General features: G+C 59.6%; 1 protein-coding gene across 5 annotated transcripts; it reads left to right on the top strand.

Annotated features, from left to right (window-relative positions):
* Window positions 1-6,002: 6,002 nt before the first annotated feature.
* FBXL16 (F-box and leucine rich repeat protein 16) lies at window positions 6,003-17,488 on the top strand. Of its 5 annotated transcripts, XM_037034573.1 has the most exons (8): window positions 6,003-6,321; window positions 7,563-7,705; window positions 9,336-9,500; window positions 12,884-13,542; window positions 14,237-14,745; window positions 15,070-15,154; window positions 15,496-15,559; window positions 15,805-17,488. In XM_037034573.1, exons 4-8 carry the CDS (start codon window positions 12,898-12,900, stop codon window positions 15,951-15,953), a joined length of 1,452 nt encoding a protein of 483 aa, XP_036890468.1. In that variant the 5' UTR covers window positions 6,003-6,321; window positions 7,563-7,705; window positions 9,336-9,500; window positions 12,884-12,897; the 3' UTR covers window positions 15,954-17,488. The 5 variants fall into 5 exon arrangements, with proteins under 5 accessions (XP_036890468.1, XP_036890466.1, XP_036890467.1 ...); XM_037034571.1 differs by lacking the exon at window positions 9,336-9,500; XM_037034572.1 differs by lacking the exon at window positions 9,336-9,500 and having other exon boundaries at window positions 6,003-6,326.
* Window positions 17,489-18,327: the final 839 nt, after the last annotated feature.

The raw sequence follows: 18,327 nt of genomic DNA, 5'->3' as shown, positions 1-18,327 counted from the left end.
GCTGGGGCTGCCGTCACCTGTTGCAGGAACCAAGGGGCAGTCCTAAGTCGCAGAATCAGGCCCCAGGAGGTCCTGACAAGGGACCCTGAAATGGAGCCAACTCTTCAAAATGAACTGGGAGAAGTGTGTGTGTGGCGGGGGTTGGGGGGTGCACACAGAAAGTTCCCACAGCCAGAATTCCCCCTGAGGGGAGGGACTGGGTAGTGGCTGGCCAGTGGGAACTGGAGAAATTCCAGGCCTGTGCAAAAGGCCTGAGGTGGGGCCAAGGGAACTCCCAGGGTCAGCTCACAGAGGCCTTAGCCACAAAGCCAGAAGTCCAACCTCATGCCCAGTCACTTGGGGTCATTGAGAGCCAGCATAGACTCTGCCATCTGTGGGTATGAGCCCTCCACCCCACTGTCCCCAAACCCCAGCCCTCCTGCTACCCCTGGGCCTGAGTGCATGGCTGACAGATGAGAGCAAAGGGCCCAAGGGGAAGGGGGAGGTTGGAGCAGCTTCCAGGCTGAACCCACCACTGCCCCCTCCCCTGGTCCCAGGGCCCTCCCAGGCCAAAGAAGGGCGAGACACCTACAAGGCCCGGCTGGTGAGGTGAGAACCGCCAGCTGTCCTTATCACAATAGCCAAAAGGTGGCCGCAACCCAAGTGTCTGTCAGTGGATGAACAGATAAACAAAATGTGATCTATCGATAACAGTAGAATCTACATAATTTGGACTTAAAAAGGAAGGAAAAATTGACACATGCTATATAATACAGATGAACTTTGAGGACATTATGCTCATGAAACAAGCCAGTCACAAGATAACAAATACTGATTCCATTTTGGTGAGGTTCCTAATTCATAGAGACATGGAATTGTGGTGCTGGGGCTGGCAGAAGGGGCCTCGCGGAGTTAGTGCGTAATGGGGAAGAGCTTCAGTTTGAAAAGGTGAGACGTTCTGGAGATGGTGGGTGGCAATAGCTGCGCTACAACGAATGTGCTGAAACACCGCTGAACTGTACAACTAAAGACGGTGGTTGTACATTATGAGTATTTTGCCCAATTAAGAATAAAGAGGGGTGGTCAGGACCTGGGGCTCGGCACTATAAAGCAAAAGAGGCTCTGTAGAAGGAAGGATGGGGGCAATGGGTCAGCTACTATGGCTGCCCTTGCCAAGGCAGTGGGTCCACTTATGGCTGGTCACTGGGGCCTTGGCAGCCCCTGCCCGGGTCTCAGAGGGCAAAGAGTGGGCTCCATGCTCCCTCTAGTGGCAGCGTAAATAAACAGCCTCAGCCCTGGCTGGTGAGGTTCAGTGGACTGAGTGCTGGCCTGTGAACCAAGGAGTCGCCAGTTTAATTCCCAGTCAGGGCGCATGCCTGGGATGCGGGCCAAGTCCCCAGTAGGGGGTGCACAGGAGGCAACCCTACACTGCTCTCTCCCTTCCCCTTGAAAAGAAAAAAGAAACAGCCTCAGACCCACCTCCAGCCAACCTAGGGCCCCTGACTCCCCACCCCAAACCTACCTCCATCCCTATGGGTCAGTGTCTGTGGGTGCAAGGGAGAGGTTCCTGACAGTGACCTGGTTCAGAAGGGGCACACCCCTGGCTCTGAGCTGTCTCTCCACAGGCTTCCCCTTCCCATGCCCCAGACTCCTCTTTGATGCAACCTACAGAAGACCCAACCGAACAGGGGCCACCTGTCCTCACACTTGCATATTGTTACAGGCTTGGGTATCCTTACAGGACAGGGAGCCCTGAAGGCCCTGCCTGGCCTCCATTGCACCTCGACTGCTGTGGGTGCAGAACCAGACACACTGCAGGTGCCCAGTAAATACCTGGAGAATGAGCGTTTACACCACTGAGCGAATGAGTGAATGATATTCCAGACTGCAGGCAAATCCCCTGGTGTCTATGCTCAGACTGGGGGCTCCTTCGCACATCCCTGCTCCAGACCCTCAGTGCCCTGACCCTCCAGAAAGGACCTCTCTCCATTCCCACATAAAACCTAGGCCCTGGCCAGGGGCCGGAGCTGCTACTGGCATAAGCAGCGCTGTCTGAGGTGAGCTCTGCCCTGAGCAGTGCCTGGGACAAGTGACACTGACCTCCAGCAGGGGAAGCAACCCCACGGTTGAAGGGCAGCTGCCAGGAAGCCTCTAGTGCTGGGGGCACAGGCAAGGAGCAAGGCAGGGTCTGGTCTGGTCAGGGGCCTAGGGGAGAAACACAAAAGCCACAAGTGCCCCAAGTCCAGAGCACAGAGGGCGAGGGCCCCAAGGCCAGGACAGAACTCAGGGCAAACCAGGAACCAGAGAAGTAGCCAGTAGGAGGCAGGCTGGGCCAGCCCCACATCCATTACCCAGGGAGAGTCTGGACTTGGCTTTGAGAGGAGAGCAAACAGAGCCCCTGTGGAAACAGCGAGAGAGCCCAGAGGGATCAAGCCTCCCACTTGCTCAAGACCTCTGCCTTGGGCACCTACCTCAGCAAAAACAGAGCAGAGGGAGAAATGTGGGCCAAACAGAGGCCAGCCCCACCCATGTCACCAGCTGAGCCTGTGGCCACTCAGACCCAGGCAACCAGGACCACCTGCACCCCTGGATGGGGCTGGGGGCTAGAGACAACAGGTACAGTTTCCACAGATGAGGGCCAGGGGGTGGGAGGAGCCTGCCAGAACCTGGGCTGCCCAGTGACCAGCACTGATGGCACCCTGAGCACAGGCCTGGGTCGCTGCACCCAGCCTGACCTCAGGAGCCCTGGGGTGCTGAGGTGGTCAGCCCTCCCAGAGACCCTCATCGGGGAGATGGTCATGTCTGCCAACTCCTCTGGGCAGCCTGTGCAACCTCTGGTTGGCTCCCCTTCACCTGCTCCCCTCTCCCCCACATCGCTCCAGTCAGAATCTGGCCTCACAGCCTATGAGTCTGCACCCTGGGACATGGGGCAAGTGTCATAGCTGGGATATGTTCCTCCCTTTGACAAGAAATACACACACACAGGCACACCTTGCATCTTCTCCAGGAGCCAAAAATGCAGTTGCCATTGATTTGCAACTGAGCTAAAAATAACTGCCAGACTCCAGCCAGGACTGGGAAAATATCCCATTGCTAGGAGACATCTGTTACCAGGAGACTGCCATTGCTAGGCGACAGGGTTGCCTTAGTGACAGCTAGGCCCTGAGTCATCCTCAGCCCTAGCTACTCCGCCCCCTTCCCCTGGTAGGTGGGACCCAGGACCCAGGAGGAGGGGGGAAAGAAGGCAGGGAACAGAGGCTAGAAAGCAGCAGAGACCCACCACCTGCCCTTGTCCACCCAGGGCCTCCATGGCCACCCCAGGCTGGGAGGTTCTCATTCTTGTGGGTATCCATTCCGGCTGTGAAGTGTGGAGCACAGCCAGTCACATCTGAGGCCTGCTCACCCCATAGGGCCCTTCCCCAGGTGTGCTAAGGGCCCCTGCCTCTGGGCAGGGCCTGCGGCAGTGAGAGTACAGTGTCCATCTCTCTCGGCTTCACAGTAGGAGGCTTTGGAGACATCCTAATTGCTGTCAGGCATGAGGCTCTCACCAGGTGTGCTGTGCTGGGATCCTCAGGGCACCCCTGAGACCCCAGAGCTTCTGAGGGGGCAATACTTGCCTGAGGCTCCACTCAGGGAGAGATTATTTGGGCCTAGGCAGGTGGCTCCAGGGCACAGGCACCACCCCAGAGCCCCCAAGGAAAGGCCTGAGAGCCTCCTGCGAGGAGGCTTGGGGTGTTTCCGAGCCACTGCCCCAGGCCTGGAGAGCCATGAGGTGTGACCCCATTAACAGCATCCCCATTCCCAGAAGTGACAATGCCTCCCTCTCCCTTAGTCCCTGCCCTCCTAAGGGCAGGATGAGCCAAGAGCCTTCGGTCCTCATTTCCCATGATTCCAGAGCTGGAATCCCCCAGCAGCCTATACTGGGGAGACTCTGTCATGCCCAAGCATTAAGACAAGGGAAGGGAGCTCCGGGTGAGTTCATGCTGTAGGTGAGGCACTTAGTACCCTCCTGCCCTGGAGGAAGGCCATGTGGCAGAAGCTCCAAGAATAAGGGGCAAGGCTGTGGGCTGGCAGTTCTGGAGACTCGGGGCTTGGCAGTCTGCAGGACAGAGACTTGGGAGGGGGGATCACACGTGCACTATAGAGTGATCCCTCCACACAACAGGGAGAAGAGGTCGGGGACAACAGGGTTAGACTAGTGAGGAGGAAGCTGCCATCAGCCATGGAAAAGAGAGACACTTGGCACAGGGAGTGGTGACAGAGGCACAAGGCAAGCCACCCACAGGTGTTCGGGAGTCAGGCCTTCTGTGGCATGTTTCATATCCCTCTGAGTAGCTCCTTTTGCTCAGACTTTTCCAAGACAGGAGAACCTCTCAGGCCCCTTTGGAGGCACAGCTTGCTCTCTGCCTGAGGCTCTGACACCTGCTGAGGGGCAAGAACCACCGTTCCCCTAGCATTCACTGAAACCCCGCCCACCAGGCGGGGCAACCCCCGGGAGGGGCCCATGCCACCCTGGCCCCGGGCACGTGGGGTAGAGGCTGAGCTGCAAGGCCAGCTGCCAGACTCACGCATACACTGGAGGTGAGTAGATGGGTTGGATAACTCTCTTTTTCAGTCACCCCAAATGTCCTCACGCATCCCATCCTGCCTGCCCACGCCACGCTTCCTTCTTTGATTCGTGTCAGCACAGGGACAAGACTGACTCCTCAGTCCCTGCCACACCACACAGCCGCCTTCGCCAAAGCCAGTGCTCCACACGCAGCAAGAGCAGCACCAGCCCCCAAACCAGCCAAGGTCCAGCCAGCCCGGCTACCCCCACTGCTGCCTCCCCCATCTTCACTGGGCCCTGCTTCCTGTTATAACCCTGCAGACACCAAACACCAGCTGGCTTCAGTTCTGTGAAGAAACTCTCTCAGGGGGCCTCTTTCCCAGCCCTGAGGCTCTTTCCCTGATACGAAGACCCTATTCTGCTCTCCTCTCATCTGGCCCCTTCCCTGTCTCTGCTCCCAAGAGACCTCAGGATCGGTACTATTAGCTTCCGTCCTCCTCCCCAAGTCTGCTGGGAGGCCTGGCAAGATGGCCCAGACAGCCCTCCACACCTACTTGCCACCTCCTCTGCCTTCTCTCTCAGCCTGGTCCTTACAAAGCAGGCGCCATCCCGCCTCCAGTCTATTCCAGGGGGAGCTTGCCAGGCTCCTTAAGGGCTCTGCACTTTCATACCCATCCCGTACCACTTCATTATTTCACCCTCGGGGTCTCAGCTCAAGTGTCATGTTCTCAGGAGCCCTATCATCACGTGGCCCTCTTCAACCTTCGTTGCACTCAAATCACTCAGAAATGATCTGCTGGTCACTTGTTTCTCAGCTCTGCAGGTGTGTGTTCCCCACTAAGGGGTGTTCCTGGGCCTGACGCCCAGCAGGTGCGCACATATGAGGACCTTGAAAGGGGACTGTCTGCCCACTCTGCAGGAGGTGCGGGAAGGGTAAGGGTCAGGCCCTTCTTGTCCCTGAAGGTGGCAGCCAGGGGTTAGGACGCACGGGCCGGCCCTGAACACCGTAGGATGGACCGTGCAGCCCTGAGCCAACCGCCAGTGCCGAAGGGCTGAGTCTTCTTTGCACCTCAGGATTAGGGGTCCTCACCGCTCCGAGGAGGCAGGGCTAGCTCCAAGTCCGCTTTCCGGCCACGCGCCCTGCCCTCCCCTCGCCTCCCTTCCTCTCTTGCCCTCCTCTTGCCCTTCCCTCCTGTCCCCGCGCAGCCGCGCGCTCGGGTTTGTTATTGTGAGGGCGCCCTCAGCGAAGGTGGGGGCGGGGTGCGTGCCGGAACTGGCGCGTGCCAGTGGGCGCCGCGGCGGGAGCGCGCGGTGCGCGTGGCAGGGTGGGGCGGGGCTCGGCATCTTCCTCGCTCCTCCGGGGCTCCCCAACCCGGATTGGCTCCCGGCACCGGGAGCGCGCGAGGGCGCGGCGTGTAGGGCCGGGCGGGGGGCGCGCGAGGCTCGGAGGAGCGTAGGGAGGAGGGTGGAGGAGGAGCGCGGGGAGGAGGGCGAGGGGAGGGAGAAGGCGCCCGCCTGGCTCCCTGCAAAGCGGCCTTATTTATCTGGGCACAGCCTCAGCCTCCCCGGTGGGAGGCTTGGGGCGGCTGATCCTGTCCCACGGGGGAGCTCCTCTCGGGGTGCGGCCGAGGTGGCCGGCCAGGCCGGGGCACCGGGCGCCGGGTGCGGCCGGGCCCTGCTGGCCAGGCCAGCACCTCTGCCGCCTTCCCGCTTCGCCAGCGCCCATGCCGGGCTCCCCATGACGGGAGGACGCCCGGCAAACAGCGTGGCATGAGCCAGGAGCCCGGGCCGAGGTAAGGTGTGTGCTCCCGGACAAGCTGCGGGGTGAGGAGGGGCCAGGCTACGCCACGAAGGCGACCACAATGAAAGGATGGGGAGGGGGCTTGAGACAGCGCCTCTGCCACCCCCCCCCCAGGGCTTATGTAACCGCAGCCCCTTCCCTGACCGTGGCCGCTGGGCGTCGGCCCTGCCAGGCCTTCCCACAGCCCCCTTACCCCAATGGAGGGCCTGATCGAGGCCCACTTCCCCTAGCAACTGGGCCTAGACTATGGGTCAGTGCTATCTGACCATGTCCTGTGGCAGTGGAATTGCAGGCCCCCAGATGGCCTGGCTAGGTGAGGTCCTGGGCCACCGCTGAGCCCTGTGCTCCCTGTCTCAGCACCATGAGCCCCTGGGCCTATGAGAGAGGTGTTACACTTCCATTGGAACCTTAGCCTGAGAGCCTGCCTGTCCCCTGGACACCTGGCCCTGTATGGAGCTGCCACAGTAGGAGAAGGAGGGGACAGGAAGGGGCTGGGCACTGACTGGTTCTGGAGGAAGGGTCAGGCCATGGCCAAAGCTAGAGGGCCTTGCAAGGGGAAATGGGTACCCTGAGACTTGTTGGGAAGGGGTCCTGTACTCCTGGAGTTTGAGTGGGTGGGGAAGATGGTACATCAATCATTCCAGAAGGAGAGAAGTCCTGGCTGTTGGAGCTTTAGGGAGCCCATGGCCCAGTGGCCACTCCTCCAGCCCCTCCCCGCCTCTGGATAGGAAGCCTTCCCTCCAGGGAGAGAGCAGATGGTGGATGCCACCTCACCTGCCCCCTCCATCGGGTCCCTCCCCACACCAGCCACCTCCTAGGATCCAGTAACCAGAGTCAGCTTAGGCCTCCCTGGTGCCAGGTGGGCACAAGACCCCTTCTTCCACCAGAGTTTTCTTTTTTGAAGGCTGCTGGACAGCTGCCTGCACTCAGAAGGCCAGGTCTCGTTTGGGGTCCCACAGGCCAGGGCAGAAGCCCGATGGAGACCTGCTGCTTCAACAGGTGACCACAGGGCTGGGCCAGAGCTGTCTGGAGAGGAGGAAAAGCCATGGCCCCACTGTGAACGTGGGCAGTGCAGGGCAAGCTGTTCAGGCCCAGGGGACCCCAGGACGCAGCTGCCCCAGCGCCTGCTCCCCCCACCTCAACCACCCCTAGCCTTGGGCCAAGCCTATGGGCACCTCTAACACGGGAGGTTCATGGGAGAGGTGCCACCCTCTGGCTCACACCCACTTCCAGGGCACTTGAGCGAGTCCTGTCTCCCACTGATGAGAAGAAAACAAGTGGACCTGAGGTTGGGGGACCTGGCGCCCTCGAAACAGCTGGGCCCAGGCCCAGGAAGGCCTGCACTGCTGAAAGGCAGCGAGACATCTCACCCCGAGGTAGGGGAAGGAGCTTCTTGGCTGGCCCGCTCTGTTGCCCACAGCCCCTGTCTTGTGACATGTGTCTCAGAGGCTGACATGGGGGAGGAGTGGAGGTGACAGTGACAGTGAGGGAGGGTCTATAGGGCCAGTGGATGGCCCAGACATTCCCCACCAGTGGACTTCAGCTTCAATCAGACCAGGCCCAGAGGGTGGGCTTGGACCATATTTCCCCCCTTGGCAGGGAAGAGGGGGAGGGATCCAGGCAGCTGCCCAAGCAGCATGCACTAGATACCGGAGGCCTGGGCCCGGGGGGGGGGGGGGGGGNGTGGGGGGGGGGGGGGGGGGGGGGGGGGGGGGGGGGGGACCAGGTCCTTTGGAATAGAGAGCCTGAGATGAGGCCTGGAACCCAACATTACTCCCCAAGGCACCCAGTCTCACATGGCTGAGCTGCCCTGAGTTTGGCTAAGAGACTGTTGGAGCATGAACTCCAGTCTCTCTTGGGGCCATGCGCTCCCTTCCCAGAGTCCCTGGTGCCTGGGGGGGGGGGCAGCCTGCACCCCAGCAGCATCTCCAAGCTGGGGGTGGGAGGAGAGCGCTGCTGGTAGGACATGTGCAGAGTGGCAGGGATGTGAATATGCCTGAGTCATGGGCTTGTCATGGAGTGTGTCAGTCCACACCACGCCCCCAATCCCAGGCTGCCCTGGTTGTCACCCCAGCACCTGGGGCTTCCACCCCAGATTGATCTACATGAGCTTTCCTGGCTCCGTGGCCCTCAGCAGGCAGGGGAAGCTAGCCAGTGCAGGCTTTGCTGGGGCCCGGTCCCAGATTGTCCAGGGCAGGCTGCATCACCTGGGGGCATCAGGGGTAGAGAAAGAGTCCTCTGAGGTGGGGGTCGTGAGGGGTGAAGCATTTCTTTGGAATGAACAGTCTAGAAGAAGAGTGTCCCAGTGGTGGACGTGCAGTTTGCAGCCCCTGGAAGGAGAGCAGGGGTGTGACAGGGACAACAGTGGGAGAGAAAACCAGCCTCAGGACCCCACACTGGGAAGGCACAGGGATGGAAGAGCACAGCAGAGCAGAGAAAGGCGGCGTACCCGCCACCGACGGGCCAGCCAGGGGCCCTTGGTTGCCCTCTGAACCAGTGTGCTTGGCTTGCACTTTGGGAGTCAGACAGGTGGAAATCTTGGGGTCAAATCCCAGCTTTGTGCAACTTCTAAAAACTTACTCTCTGAGCCCTGATTGTCCCATCATGGTCAGGCAGTGCCTGAAGGGCTCAGACCAGCAGTGAGGGTTGTGGTGCTGAGAAGAGAAGGATGACTAGCTTCCCTCCCTCCTGGTGGTGCCTGTCCCCTTCTCCTTGGGTCTGGCCGGATTATAGGGGACAGGCAGCCAGCTTCCTTAACACTGCAACTCCAAAGGGACTCAGCCAAAAAGGAGACTTGAGTTGTCCTCTTCCCAAGGGTCTGAATAACTGCAAGAGCCCACCCACTCCAGGCCCTAGGGGGCCTTCTCAAAGGCTCTGACACAAACCCAGTCCCAGTGGCCTCCTTCCCCTGTGGACATTGGCCTCTATCATAATGAGTATTAATGAACTGAGCTGCGGCTCCCCCACTAACTGCCCTCCTCTTACTCTAACCTGTTTTCCATCAAGCCTCATGGGCCTTGGGAAGCCACACCCCTTCTGCATGACCCTGCTGACTAGACTGCCGTTTCTCATTCATTCATTCATTCATTCACTCATGAAGCACTGGAAGGTCCCTGAGCCATGGTGTCATCTGTCCTCAAGGAGCCCCCTGCCAAGGGGAAAAGCCAACAGGTATACAGTGAAGGCAGCACAGCTGATAACTGAGACCCTAGAGATCTTTCTCAGTGCTGCGGGGGTCCCCCGGGGGGAGGCAGGGGTAGTGCTTATACCAAAGAATGGAGGAGAAGGCACCTGCTCAGCGCTTGCACAGAGGCCTACTGAGCAGGCAGGAGGACCAGCATGTGCCCAGTCAGAGATGGGGAGGGGAGGGGGAGTGCAGGACCAGATGCAGGGCTCAGGAGGTGCTAGGTAAGGCTATAAGGTAGACTTGCTGGGTCTGAGGGCCTAGTGAGTTCCTGCAAAACAGGCAGCTCCTTAGGTAGCCCCAGGATGGCTCTCTGTGGACTGGCAGCCTGGAAGTCACAGTGTTCTGGAGTCCTCCGAGGAGCCCCCAGGACCCCACCATGCTCCCTGAGTCCACTGGCCCCACGCTTCACTGTGTGTCTGCTGGGACAACACAGAGGCTCTCCCAAGAGGCACCCTGAGTCAGCTCTGGCTCAGGCTGAGGGGGACAAGACAACTGAAGTAGTGGCCACATCCCCCTCCTTGCCCTGCGGTGAGCCCAGGAGCCCTGAGCCCCCAGGACCTCCCTGGAATTCTACTACACACTGAGAGGACAATTCATCAGGGCTGGAGCTAGTAATGGTGTAAGTGTGGCCACCTTTTTGAGCCTCTTTTCACAGCATTAGCTCCTGGGATTTATCCCTAAAGGGGGAGGCAGGCACAGCAGACTGGCAGCTGCCCCTACCCCTTCCTGGCAGGAAACTCCAGGCAGGTCTTCCAAGCCCCACTAAGTGTAGTGACAGGTACCAGGAAGGTAGGTGCCTGCAACCCATCTGGCTATGTGGATGGGGCTTGAGCCAGGCAGAGGGACCCTTGTCCCAGCCCCCTAGGAACCACTTGCTTAACTGGCAGGGAGACCCACCGCCTTTCTCCCAAAGCTCTGACCCCCCTGGGCCAACATGTGGGTGTTACCAATTTTGAGCTACAGAGTGGGGGAGTCTCAGGCTGGGTCAGTGAGGCTGGACTGTGAGGAGCAGTTGGAATCCATCAGGAAGGACCATGGACAAGGCTGAGGAGCAGCAGCAGAGCTGCCTTTGTAGGGAGGGCTGACTGGCAGGCTAGGCAGTACCTTCTGGCCAGGGATGGGGGTGTGGGATGAGGGGCAGACAGGCCTCAGAAACTCCCCCCAGGCTGCTGAGGGTCCTTTGGGCCTGGCCACTCCTTCCCGTGGGCAAGTTTATTTTCACCAGCTCAGCCTTGAGCCCTGGAGGGTGGCGATGGTTCTGGGGACGGGAGTGTACAATGTGAGCTCCAGTTGGGGACAGAAAGGCTGCCGCACTGTTGCCGGGCATCCACGTGCATCCCCCACCCATCTCAGGAGCTCCACGTGAACACCCATGGCTAGGAGCATTTTCAGCCTAAATCTGCTCTTGAGTTATTTCTCCCCTGGTGCCGCCTCCGCCGCCTCCTTGGGATCTTAGACGAGCGGGGCAGCTTCTTTCCTTTCCCTCCCACCTCCCCCCCCCACTTCCACCTCCAGGGCCCCACCCTGCTAAGCTGGGTTCTCCCGGATCCATCCTCTACACTCCACACCACCAGCCGCTGTCCACGGTGGAGGCGGCTGGGCCTCACCACAGAGCACGCGCACAGTGGCAGCAGGGGCGCTGTCCATGGTGCTGCGCGCTGAGGCCTGAGCTGGCTGCGCCTCGTCTGTGGGCAGCGCGCCCTAAGCCGAGAAATCATGGAGCCGTGTTCCATGGACACAGGAGGTGCTCAAGCTGGGGCTGCCTCTATGCACTCAGTGGCCCAAAAGGAGTTATCGTGACATCCTTTCCCCTGGACACAGGAGTGAGGGCCAGTTGTGGGCTTCATCCTATTCCTCCTTGAAGCACTGCTGGCCACGACGGTCCCCTCCTCCTGTACTGGCATTAAGGGAGTACAGCCCTCACGGTAGACCACCCCCACCACTGTGTGCACACCGTAACTCCTCGGAGCCCCAGGCCCCAAATCTGGCCTCCAGAGCTGCCGTGAGGCTGAAGTCCACGACTATCCCAGTGGGCAATCAGCAGTTGTTATGGATGTCATTCCGGCCTCTGTGAAGTCATGAACTGTGTGAGAGGCCAGTCCAAGTGTGGGGGCCTCCTCTGGGGAGGGGGGACCCAGGGTCAGGTTGACAGGCATGACAGCCACATGTCCCAGGTGTGTGTCCCCTCTCTGGGTGTGGAATGCTGGCAAAGGTTGTCCCGTCCAGGGCTTGGAAACAATGGGGGGTGTGGTGCTGGAAAGAGCAGGCTAGGAGTGTCCACTTACCTCCCTCGTTCCTGGTGGCTCATGTCCCCCTCAAGTCTGGCAGACCATGGGGCTCGGAAGCCATGTCTGTGTCACTTTCTATGTGCTCATTGTAGGCCATGCCCTTTGTATGTGCAGTCCAATGACAGAATAATGTCAACTTCTAGGCACCTATGTGAGGAAAGTGAGGCTTGGAAGGGAAGGCCATGCGCAGGCCACACAGCCAGGGTGTGGCCCTGTGGGTGTCTGGTGGGGGTGGGCAGAATATCTGGAATGTGGAGCAGAGGGTGGCACTGTGACGGGCCCACTGCCCCTTCCCTCAAGAGCCATCTGTGGCCTCTGCCCTCTGCCAGCCATTCACAGCTCTGGAGCCAGGTGGTCTCAGCCCCACCACTGACTATGACCTTGGGCAAGGAATTCACACTGTCTCAGCCTTGGTTTCCTCGTCTGGTTAATGGCTACAGTCACCACAGCATCATCCTCAATGAGCTAGGTAAGGGATTAGAGAGAGAGGTGTCCAGGGTGCACCACTGGCATCACAGTAAACTCTAGGAAGACACCTGCCTCACCCTTTCTTTGGGTAGATTCTTAGCCATAGAACCTCCTGTAGCCACTGATATTCTTAGGCACTGGTACGTGAATCTCAGAGTACCGGAACTGCTCCAGAGAACCGTGCTGGCAGCCTACAGTCGGGGGGGCGGCCAGAGACTGCCCCAAACCATCTCCCTCAGGTATGCAGTGGAGGCAGGCCTGGCTGGCACTAATGGTGGGCATCAGGGTAGCAAAGGGAGTTGTCACGGGTGAGTCTGGCTTCTCTCCACCTCTGTTCTCTCATCTGTAAGACGGGAACTGTTGTACCTAGGTGTCACAAGCTCTGTGAGCAGGAGCAGGGTGAGCTCAATGCACACAGTCCGCACCAGGGACCACGCCTGTCCCGCCGCTGCTCCGTTCCTGGGGAAGCCTGCACTGAGATCCTTTTTGTCCAGTGCTTCTGGGAGGGCCATGGGAGAGGGCTCCCGGGGACAGGACGGGGGCCCAGCTTTGCCCTGCCCCCCGCCCCCTGCAGAGAAAGCACAGAACTCACTCTGGGCCCCTATCTGCAGAGTGACGGAGGAAGATGTCCAGCTCCGGAGTCGACGGCGACCCCAAGCCCCCATGCTTGCCTCGAAATGGTCTGGTGAAGTTGCCAGGCCAACCCAATGGCCTGGGTGCAGCTAGTATCACCAAGGGCACGCCCGCTGCCAGGAACCGCCCTTGCCAGCCGCTGCCCCCACCCACTCTCCCACCACCCAGCCTGGCTGCCCCACTGCCCCGGGCTGCCCTGGCTGGGGGCCTGTGCCCCACAGCAGGGATCCCCCTTGGTGGACCACCCTCAGCCCCGGCACCTGGGCCCCCAGTGGAGCGGCCGCCGCTGGCCACAGATGAAAAGATCCTCAATGGCCTCTTCTGGTACTTCTCGGCCTGTGAGAAGTGTGTGCTGGCCCAGGTATGCAAGGCCTGGAGACGTGTGCTCTACCAGCCAAAGTTCTGGGCAGGCCTCACGCCTGTGCTGCATGCCAAGGAGCTCTACAACGTGCTGCCTGGTGGTGAGAAGGAGTTCGTGAACCTGCAGGGCTTTGCTGCTCGTGGCTTTGAGGGCTTCTGCCTAGTTGGAGTCTCTGACCTGGATATCTGTGAGTTCATCGACAACTACGCCCTGTCCAAGAAGGGTGTCAAGGCCATGAGCCTCAAGCGTTCCACCATCACTGACGCTGGACTGGAGGTATGTCTTCCTGCTGGCTCACTGGCTCAGAAGGGACAGGGATGGGGGGCAGGACCAGGCAGCAGCAATGGAGCAGGTGCCAGGGTAAGGGGAGGTGGGGAGGAAGCTCAGACACACAGGAAGCAATGCAACTGAGGGCTTAGCTGGTGCCCTGAGGGGGCTCATGGCTCTGGGAAGCAAGGAGGCAGGACTAGTTATATAATTTGAGCAACCCAGCCCAAAATGAAAATGCAGGTCTCTTGTTCAAAGATGATTAAGAATTCTAATACAGCAACAGAAAAGAAGCTCATTAAGTGTGAGGCCCTTCTGAGCACAGGCCCTGCATGCCGGTGGGGAGCATACTGCAGGTAACAGGGAGCAGGGGCAAAGGGCAGAGGTGCAGGCAGCCCCTTCCCCAGGACCTGGGTTGTGATCATCAAATCATCGACACCAATGGTTCTGGGCACCTGCTGTGGCCAGACCCTGGGTTTCCAGTTCCCCCGTGCCCTGCTGCCTCTTTCAGAGTGTGGCTGAGGTGTAACAGACACACTGTACAGTGAACTTGTCCGAGAGCACGACCCCATGTATGTTTACACACTGGGTTCCTTCTACCCCACCTCCTACCCTTCTCCCCACACCCCGGGGTGGGGGGCATACCCAGCAACCTCAGTGGGTTTGGAGGTCAGGTTTCTGACTCTGAACCTGCCTGCCACAGGTGATGCTGGAGCAGATGCAAGGCGTCGTGCGCCTCGAGCTGTCCGGCTGCAACGACTTCACTGAGGCCGGGCTGTGGTCCAGCCTGAGTGCGCGCATCACCTCGCTGAGTGTGAGTGACTGCATCAACGTGGCTGATGACGCCATTGCGGCCATCTCGCAGCTGCTTCCCAACCTGGCTGAGCTGAGCTTGCAGGCCTACCACGTGACGGACACAGCTCTGGCCTACTTCACTGCACGCCAGGGCCACAGCACACACACGCTGCGCCTGCTCTCCTGCTGGGAGATCACCAACCACGGCGTGGTCAACGTGGTGCACAGCCTGCCCAACCTCACGGCGCTCAGCCTCTCTGGCTGCTCTAAGGTCACAGATGATGGTGTAGAGCTTGTGGCCGAGAACCTGCGCAAGCTACGCAGCCTTGACCTCTCATGGTGCCCCCGCATCACTGACATGGCTCTGGAGTACGTGGCCTGTGACCTGCACCGCCTGGAGGAGCTGGTGCTGGACAGGTGTGTGCACCCCCACCCCTAGGCCATGGCAGGAGGGGTTGGAGGAGGCCAGGGGAACCGCTTAAGCAGGCAGCCCAGGTTAGTGAATGGGTCTGTAAGTACAGTGGGGCTGCAGTGAGGGTGAGGAGTGGGTTGAAGGGAGGGCCTTCAAAACTCTGGCCTAGTGTGTGAGGCAGAGCTGTGGAAAGGAAGGAGCTATTGTGAGTAGGGCAGGGGGTCCAGGGGCACTCCAGGGGCACTCTCTGAAAGGAGTAAGGGGTTGGGGCTGAGGGGCGAGGAGAGGTGTCTTGAAGGTGGGCAATTCCTGCTCTGTTGCAACCACAGGTGTGTACGCATCACGGACACTGGCCTCAGCTATTTATCCACCATGTCGTCCCTCCGCAGCCTCTACCTGCGATGGTGCTGCCAGGTACTGGCCCTTCAGGGCTCCGGAGATTGGGGAGTAGGTAGGGGAGGTCAGGGGCGCCGGGACAGTCCCCCGCTGTGCTCCCGGCCCACTCAGATCCTGTAAGGAAGTCTGGGATTCCTCCACACCCAGCGGCTGACATAAGTGGAGCGTGTGGAGTCTCCAAGGCCCTTAACCGCACTCCCCAGCTGCCTCCTGGCTCCCTGGGGAGCTGAGGAACCCCCGTTTTGAACCCGGCTCCCTGACCCTTCAGCAGCTCCAGGCCAGCAAGCGGCCTGACCCAAGGAGTGGGGCTCCTACAGGGCACAGCGGAAATAGTTAACTCGCTCCGCCCTTCCGCCCAGGTGCAGGACTTCGGGCTGAAGCACCTCCTGGCCATGAGGAGTTTGCGTCTCCTGTCTCTGGCAGGTGAGACTCCCCGCTGGCCGCCCTGCTGGACAGTAACAACCCGCCCCCGACACACACACACACTCAGCCCAACTCCGCCAAACTTGCGAGGTCCCTTGTGCGGCTTCATACCTGGGGCTGACTCGCGGTCTCAGGTCCGGGTCAGAAGAGAGGTCCGGGTCCACGTCAGGCTGGGCCCGCCCCTGCCCCCACCCTTCCGCGGTCCTCGTCCACTCAGCCGCCCCCCCAACCCCCGTGTCTCCCAGGATGCCCCCTGCTGACCACAACCGGGCTGTCGGGCCTGGTGCAGCTGCAGGAGCTGGAGGAACTGGAGCTGACTAACTGCCCCGGGGCCACCCCCGAACTCTTCAAGTACTTCTCACAGCACCTGCCCCGCTGCCTCGTCATCGAGTAGCGCGGGGTCTCCTCGCCCCCGTCGCAGGAACCTGCCAGGCTCTGGCTGGGGACCCGAGGGCGCCACCGAGCCCCCTCTCTCCGCACCCTCTAGTCTAGCGCGGGAGGCGGAGCGAACCGCGGGAAAGCCCTGCCCGGCGCCCGCTCCTCTCCTGGCCGCGCCCAGGCAGGGAGGGGCGACGGGCGGTGCCCGCCCCACGCACGCACGCACACTCGGGGATTTGTGCATGCCCCTCGTGCCCGCCCTGCACGCCCGCCCGCCCGCCCCGCCGCAGCCACCTCCCATGATTCGCCTGCCTGCTGGGAGGGTAGGGGGCCGGGCCTGATCGTGGGGGGCGCTTTAAGCTCGCCAGACAGCCGTCCTTACCGCCTTCCTTGCCACACCCCGCTGTCTCCCGGCTGTTCCCCCGTCTCGGGCAGGGCCCAGGGGGATGGAGGGGGGCTGGGTCCCCCAGGACACAGGGGCCTGGGAGAGCCCCATGGGCTGCCCTCATCTTCCACCGCACGGCGCCTGGAGCCCTCCGGAGGGTACAAGGGGAAACAGGCCTCCGCCAAAGCCATGGCCCACCGAGGAGCCCAAGTTCCACCCGCCCTTCCACCTCACGCCAGCCTGACCCAAGCGATCTCTCCTCTTCCTTGCCACTGTGTGAGACAGTCCCCTGCTCGCCCCACCCCCACCCGCAGGCCTACAAGTCCCTGGGCCCCGGCTAGACTGGGGCTGAATTTGGTTGGGAGAGGGGCAGAGTTCATAACAATAACCTTGGCAGAATCAACGTATCCGGTCCATCTCAATGCAGAGGTGGTATAGCTACCTTGAGAGACCCCAAGCTGGAGTGACACTTAGGGCCCACAGGCCTTGGGAGAAATCCTGGGTGGACCCTACACTGCAGCCCCTGTAGCCAACTGGGTCCAGGCCCATCATCACCATATTTTACCCTGGGCAGTTCTCTGTCAGGTAGAACGTAGTAAAGTGGGCCCGGGCCAAGGCTCAGGGTCAACAGCAGCCAGTGACTTAATCTTCCAGTGGCCAGCACATCCTTAGCACCCAGAACAGGGAGGGCTCCTTTCTAGCCACCCCCCCACCCCCTCTCCAGCTTCCCAAACCTGCTTGCCCAAATGGGCTCTGACCATGTTCTGCCCCATCCCAAGACTTGGAAGTCCTAGGGGATGCTGGCACATCTTGGCAATTGCTGAGGAGGGGGCTGGGACCCCTTTCCATCCCAACCTTGAACCCCAGGAGATACAGTGCCCGCATCTAATCTTGGGACACCCCCACCCCCACCCCCATCTGGTTGGAAGAGAGTAACCAGTTTCCAGAGAGAGGACGAGAGAGTGAGAGGGAGATGCTATTGTAGCAGAGAAACAGTTCAACAGCCCAAAGATCTCTCTGCCCCTGGAGTGCCCGCAGGAGACTCCTGGGCTGAAGTGGTCAGGAGCCAGTTTCTTCAGCCCTTCCCACAGCTCCTTAGTGGGGAGGTGGCAGCTGTCCATTTGTCCAAAGTATTAATGCAACTGAAGCTGTGATATTTCCAACGACTGTAGGAGGAAAAAATTAAGGGGAAAGAGGAAAACAAAACCAACCAACCCCTAAAATCATTTTCTTATTGTACATAACGACCTCATTCTCCTGTATATGCGGAAGATATAACCTTATATTTGGTAAGTGTTTCTTGTGCTATTTTATCATGTGACCTGTTTATAAAAATATATATTAAAAAAGTTGTAAAAACACGTGTCTAAGTTGTTTTCAGGTCATCGGGCCATGGCGGGGAAGGTATATCTGCCCTGAGGGGCCTAAGTCTCTGGATTCTAATGCACCCCAACAAATGGAACTTGTTGGTTCTCTTAACAAACAAGTAGGGGCTGGAGGCCACAGTGGCAGACTGGAAACCCAGCAGTGACCAACAGAGGTCCCTAAGTTCCCTGCCTATGGGAGAGAGACAGATACTAAAGTGATTATACATACTATTCCCTCCAAAGTACCTAGGATCTAGCCCATCTTTTCAGAAAGAGAAAAACAAGCCCTGTTTCATGCACACGGTAAATGAGGTTAAGAGAGGCGCAGGGATGTCCTAAAAGATCACATAGTGCATCAGGGACAGACCAAAACTCACCCAGGAAAGAAAAGATTCACGGAGAACGGTGGTCATTTGAACAGGGTTGTGTGAACAGGCAGTCAGGCGCTGGAGTTTGTGGAGATCAAATAGATGTGATCGCTGCCTGGTGGAGCTCATATTCTTATGCAATAGCCAATGACCAGTGAATAAAGGAACGGGTTGTGATAAGTAGAGGTGGCAGTGATTGGAGAAGCCACGTTAGACGAGATGGCCAGAAAAGGTCTTTGAGAACGGAACCCTCAAGGGTGAGAAGATGTG

This window comes from Sturnira hondurensis, unplaced genomic scaffold, assembly GCF_014824575.4.
Source record: "Sturnira hondurensis isolate 20B ecotype Veracruz unplaced genomic scaffold, ASM1482457v3 Scaffold0022179, whole genome shotgun sequence".
Lineage (NCBI taxonomy): Eukaryota > Metazoa > Chordata > Mammalia > Chiroptera > Phyllostomidae > Sturnira > Sturnira hondurensis.
Note: the sequence above shows the minus strand (reverse complement) of the source record. Positions and strands in the feature narration are given on the sequence as shown.

Bases quoted from the DNA above. Each gene is read 5' to 3' on its own strand.
- FBXL16 (XM_037034574.1), top strand. From the start codon at position 12,898: ATGTCCAGCTCCGGAGTCGACGGCGACCCCAAGCCCCCATGCTTGCCT. The intron at 14,746-15,069 runs GTGTGTGCACCC...TTGCAACCACAG, and splicing joins GAGGAGCTGGTGCTGGACAG to GTGTGTACGCATCACGGACA. The intron at 15,560-15,804 runs GTGAGACTCCCC...CGTGTCTCCCAG, and splicing joins GCGTCTCCTGTCTCTGGCAG to GATGCCCCCTGCTGACCACA.